Source organism: Octopus bimaculoides, chromosome 9 (genome assembly GCF_001194135.2).
Source record: "Octopus bimaculoides isolate UCB-OBI-ISO-001 chromosome 9, ASM119413v2, whole genome shotgun sequence".
NCBI classification, from domain to species: domain Eukaryota; kingdom Metazoa; phylum Mollusca; class Cephalopoda; order Octopoda; family Octopodidae; genus Octopus; species Octopus bimaculoides.
Window position 1 is genome coordinate 66,319,456 of NC_068989.1, and position 6,088 is coordinate 66,325,543.

Below are 6,088 nucleotides of genomic sequence, written 5' to 3' on the forward strand. Positions count from 1 at the left end.
ATATATATATATATATATATATATATATATATATGTGTGTGTGTGTGTGTGTGTATATATATATATGTATGTATATATATTACATCCGCACACAGAAATGTATGTGTGTGTGTGTGTGTGTGTGTGTGTGTATTTCATTAAATAGACGAGTCTCATTGTTTTGAATTAATCATGCATTATCTTGTAGAATTGAGATTTCAATGATGTGATTATATATTTTTAGAATGATATTGTAGAGTAGGTGTAAGAGACATGATCTGGCTGGCTTGAATGTAAAACAAGCAGGATATTTTTGGCAAGATACACTAAACGGTTAACAAGAAATCTGATTTTAGGCGATAAAAACAAATACTAAAATAAAAACATTGAAAGTGAAGTGTATGAATTGTCACCATCAAATAATTCATAATAATAATAATAATGGTTTCAAATTGTGCCACAAGGGCAGCAATTTTGAGAGAGGGGACGAGTCGATTACATGGAGCCCAGTTTTCAACTGGTACTTATTTTATCGACCCCAAACGGATGAGAGGGAAAGTCAGCCTTGGTGGAATTTGAACTCAGAACATAAAGACATTTTTCCCAGCATGCTAACAATTCTGTCAGTTCACTACCTTAATAATAATAATAATCCTTTCTACTATAAGCACAAGGCCTGGATTTTGTGGGGAGAAGGACAGCCAATCACATCGACCCCAGTACTCAACTGGTACTCAAATTATTGACACCCAAAAGATGACAGGCAAAGTTGACCTTAGTGGAATTTGAACTCAGAACATAACAGCAGACAAAATACGGCTAAGCATTTCACCCAGCATACTAATGATTCTGCCAGCTTACCACCTTCATAATAATAATAATAATAATAATAGTTGATGTTGTAATTATAATTAAAATTACAGAAAATGTACATTGTTTTCTCCTCCTCCCATTTTCTAATTAAAATGAAAACAGTCTTACTTCTAATTCTTCTTCCTCTTCTTCTTCTTCTTCAGCTTCTGGTTCTTCCTCTGGCTCCTGAAACGAAGTATATACATACATATTATACCTACAGTTATATATATACATTTTTACATAAATATTTAAATACAAACAATTCTATACAAATATCAACCCATGCCAGCATAGAAAGTGGATGTTAAATGACAATGATGATGATATATCTTTCATATTTTTTTTCCATGCTTCAGTTGTTAGACTGTGGCCATGGTGGAGCACTGTCTTTTAACCAGTTGTCAAGCAGTGGTGGAGGAGAGACACAATCCACCCCATTCTACACACTACCACACACACACACACATACAGATGTTCATCCTGGTGCCAAAACTCACTTGTTTTCAAGCAAAATAATATTTCCCCAAGGCCAGATATGTTTTACATGGAAAATTAAAAATGCATGACATTACTATGATGATATCACTCGACTACAATCATTATAGGATGTGAAGGCAAAGAAATGCACATGATAGAAACTGAAAAAAAAAAAAAGCCTATGTACCAAGTCAGTACTATAACGGAAGACACTGGTGCTTGTACCCTTGGTGGTAACAGTGGTCCTTAACTGGCCCTATTTGGAGGTTTTCCTGTATCAGGAGGACTGCACCATAAATTTGTACACATATTTTGAATACTACTATGTACAGTTTTATCTCATTTTCACCTCCTATCCCTGTCTTCTGCTCAGCTTTTATGCAACACCCCCACCCCTCATACACACACACACACAAATTGTAAACTGTCCTTGTAATGTTTCCATCATCTAATGCTCCTTTGGCAAATAAAAGAAATCATTATCATTCTTGTTGTTGTTAAGCGTCGGTTTGTTTTTCTAGTAATCCTTCTCCTATTAAGATATTTTATAGCACAACCAATTTGTAATGTTTATAAAAGTGTGGCAATATGATTATTGTAAGTGTGGCAATATGATTATTGTAAGTGTGGCAATATGATTATTATATTATTGCTGCTATTAAAAATGTTCAATCTTTTAATACATGGAAATGAAAATAACTTACGAGTTATCAAACAGTTTATTTAATTTTAATAAGTGTCTTTGTTAAGCATTTACATATTCGTTCCGCTTACTCAGGATACCCAAGTCTATTTTTGTATTTTCCTGGATTGTTTTCGTTTCATAATTAGTTCTGCAGATATATATATACCTAAACTCAAAGTTAGCCGGAGATTTTTATAATACAACACACAGGTTAGTTTTGAGTTTATGTAGATTGAATTATTTGGCCGAACTGTTAAACGTTTTCTTTTGCATGTAGAGAACGGAAGTGCTTGATAAAGAAATCAGTTATCTTTTCAGTATTATCTTCGATACTGAGGTAGATGACAATGAATGAATGGGACCCGTATTCGCCAATACTGCCCCACTTCCGGTAAACGAATAAACAAAAAAACAAATAAGGTTTGCAAAATTATATGTTCGTTATCTGTAAGGAACTGATCTCTAGTGTCGCTCGACCTGCTAGAAATAGCAGTCAAACCTCTCTCTAATCACATTCCACGTTGTTCTAGATTAAATTTTAAAAATACTGAGGTCACGGCTGGAATGCCTTTGACCACAGCTTTGCTCAATCAAGCATGGAGCTTATACTAAACAACCTTTGAGTTTACAGTAAACACCTGTACTAACTAGATTTCGTTTAGTAAAGAAAAGAAAATTACTATTTTATAAAATGACATTTAATAATATTTATTTCTGTTGTGAAACAGATAAGGCTAGATTTACTTAAAAAAAAATATTCGAGGAGTTTATGAACTACCTTTGAAAGAAAGAAAAAGGACACTGCTTTCGATATACGGTGAAATAATGAAAGAAAATACCATAAACAAATCAAAGAGATATTTTGGAAGAAATATAGAAAGCATATAGTTAAATAAATATTTAGAAATGTTTAAAGTAAAGTAGAGAAATAAGGTAAAATTTCAAAGTTATAAGATTATTTAAGACAAGTGTTTGATCAAGGTCAGAATGTCATCGACTGTAAAGAGTCTATTTTGATACCAATTATTGGAAATGTGTTTAGAAAATAAAATTATAAATTAACGACAAATTTTAGTAATTTTCAAATAACAATACCTTTATTGTGTATTTTAATACTATTATATGAACAGGAGAGATTTATAACAATGCGAGCGAGACTTTATTATCTGATAGACTATTGTTTAAATAGTTTGTGGAATGATGAGGATTGTGGCGATTCATATAAACACCAAATAAATATACATCTATATATATATATATATATATATATATATAGCTAATGTGAACATTTAAACACAAAAACATCGAATAACTATATATTTTCAAGAAATATGAGAGAATTCAATGTCTATATTTTATTAAATAAAGAAGGGAAAAGAGTTAAATGGGAGTGGGTGTCCTCAGATGAGAAAATAAAAAAAGAACGATTTTTTTTCTCGTATGATATTGTTTACTCGGTATTTATTTCGTTTTAAGATTGTAAACATTGTTATATAGTGAGGCAAACGTAGTTAATATGATATATTAATGTCTGATTACCTTAAAACGAACAAATAAACAAGCTTTCGAAAGAAGATTAGGTAGGACTATAAGCTTAGTGGCTGAAAATACATTTTATGATTTTTACCATGTACATAATAATACAAAAGAGATGTATTGGAAATGTGTTATTTTACTTACATCTGAAGCATGAATTGTGTCTAGAACTTTCATGGTTAGTTCCTTTTCTTTGAGAAATAAAGTATTTCAAGAAGACAGCCAAATCGTTCGACCTTGGAAGGCGAAGAAACAACACCGGAAGTTTAAGGGAGGTAATTACGCACAAACTTCTGTGATTTGGTTCAGCATCGAATTTTTTTTTATTTAGTTTTTCTTTCTTATTTTCACTGTTTTTATCTTTGTGTTTAGTTCTTCTCCAATATTTCTTAATTATTATGCTTAAAAAATTAAAAAATAAACGTTCTTTCCGTTTTTGTATTTTGAACATCTGTGATTCAGAAGAAGACAAAATAAAGCTTAATTTTAATTATATCTTTTTAAGTCTAATTTCGTTTATTTTTGTGGGGGAACGGGAGAGAAAATCAGAAACTGACTGGAGTTAGGTATTTATAATTGCAGTATTTTCTTCATCTCACCCACACACACATGTATGTAGATAGACAGATAGAAATGCTGCCAAATGTGTAAGAAGTTCTCTTCCTAACCATGAAGTCTTGGGTTCGATCATAGTGAGCAGTATGGTGAGTATATGTCATTTTATATAGCTTTGGCCTGATTCATACCTTGTGAAAGAAACTGAGTTGGTGAAAATTGTACAGAAGCCCCTCGGATGAATTTTACCTGTATTTCAAAAAAGTGCAGCCTTGTCACACGTTGTATTACGCTTGTTCTGCCTGATAATTAATTTAAGGTTATACGGATTTATGGAATATTCAGCCACTTATACTTTAATTCAAGAGTAGATAATTCAGATGATCGTACAACTAAATCCTCAACGTTGAACGACGGAGATCCATCATATTATATTTTGCTTGTATTTGATGTGAATAAATATATTCTATTTTTCACTTGAAAGCCTACGAAAAGCAAATTAGATATAAATTTCAAGTATTCACGTCCAAATCCACAAAATGCTCACCAATCAGCTGTAAAATGCAGATGTTATAAAACGTGTTGTTAATATAGGTGATGTTGTTTTACCCCAGGTCGGTATCAGGCCCATGCTAGACTTTGGTGCCTGAGGTAGCTTCAGAATATTCTGGGTGGACAGTAATTTGTTATAATTCTAAAGTGGAGTTTCGAAATAAATGAATTACTGTAAATGTGAGAGTGGTGGAGGCACGTGGCCTAGTGGTTAGGGTGTCAACACCATGATCGTAAGATTGTGGTTTCGATTCCTGGACCGGGCGACGCGTTGTGTTCTTGAGCAAAACACTTCATTTCACGTTGCTCCAGTCCACTCAGCTGGCAAAAATGAGTAACGCTGCGATGGACTGGCGTCCCGTCCAGCTGGGGAACACATACGCCATTGAAACCGGGAAACCGGGCCCATGAGCCTGGCTAGGCTTCAAAAGGGCGCATTTATTTATTTAAATGTGAGAGCACACCATTGAATAATGATGGGGCATTGCCGTCTAGTGCATCCCCTTAGCGACAGGCATGGTCGATACAGACAGTGCTATGATAAAAAGCTTTCAAACTCTGACCTTCGAACCTTATTTTCAGGTAGTGGATATAGGACCACGGTATTCATTAGTGAGTCCTTGTTATAAGACATTAGGGTAGGATTTTGAATATAGATGGCTGCTATTTCTAACAGATCGGTTGACCGCAAGCAGATTCCTTTAACACAAAGCCTTTGTCACAGCAAACGCCACAAACTGGTGACGGCCAACAAATAAAGAACATCTTCGCAGCTAACCCAAATAACAGACGATGTTGGTGAATGCCCCTTAAACCATTAATTCTTTTTAATTTTGACCCAAGGCCAGCAATTTCGAGAGGAAGGGGCAAGTCGATTAGATCGACCGCAGCACTTGTATGGTGAAGGCGCGTGGCTTAGTGTTTAGGGCATTCGGCCCACGATCGTAAGGTCGTGAGTTCGATTCCCGGCGACGCGTTGTCCTTGAACAAGACACTTTATTTCACATTGCTTCAGTCCACTCCGCTGGCAAAAATGATTAGTTAGTACCTGTATTTCAAAGGGCCGGCTTTGTCATGCTATGTGTCACGCTAGTTCTCCCTGTGGAGTACTCAGTCACTTGCACGTTAATTTCATGAGCAAGCTGTTTCGTTGATCGTATCAGCTGGGACCCTCGTCGTCGTAACCGACGGAGTGCTCCTTAAACTTGTATGGTAATTTATGTTAGACTCTGAAAGGATGAAAAGTTGACTTCGGTGGGATTTAGAGTCGGAACGTATGGATCCAGAAGAAATGCCGTTAGGCGTTATTGTCCGACGCACTAATGATTCCGCCACCTCAAGACATTGATATCTTTTTTAATATTTTCCACATCATATGTGTGGCAAGCTGGCAGAATCGTTAGCACGCTGGGCAAAATGTTTAACGTCATTTTGGCCCGTCCTTCGTTC

At 35.0% G+C, this 6,088-nt stretch overlaps 1 protein-coding gene and 1 long non-coding RNA gene across 2 annotated transcripts in view; one reads left to right on the top strand and one right to left on the bottom strand.

Moving 5' to 3' along the window:
• The window catches only part of LOC106875321 (cytochrome b-c1 complex subunit 6, mitochondrial), a 10,782-nt gene extending 6,961 nt beyond the window's left edge, over nt 1-3,821 (bottom strand). The window contains exons 1-2 of the mRNA XM_014923408.2: nt 3,677-3,821; nt 961-1,017 (exon numbers count right to left, since the gene is read on the bottom strand). Of these exons, the coding sequence (XP_014778894.1) occupies nt 961-1,017; nt 3,677-3,709 (90 nt within the window). The 5' untranslated portion in view covers nt 3,710-3,821. The remainder of the gene's footprint in view (nt 1-960; nt 1,018-3,676) is intronic.
• Nucleotides 3,822-4,055: 234 nt separating this feature from the next.
• LOC128248732 (uncharacterized) overlaps nt 4,056-6,088 on the top strand; it is a 47,725-nt gene continuing 45,692 nt past the window's right edge. Inside the window, exon 1 of the long non-coding RNA XR_008264908.1 lies at nt 4,056-4,236. This is a non-coding gene — a long non-coding RNA (uncharacterized LOC128248732). The remainder of the gene's footprint in view (nt 4,237-6,088) is intronic.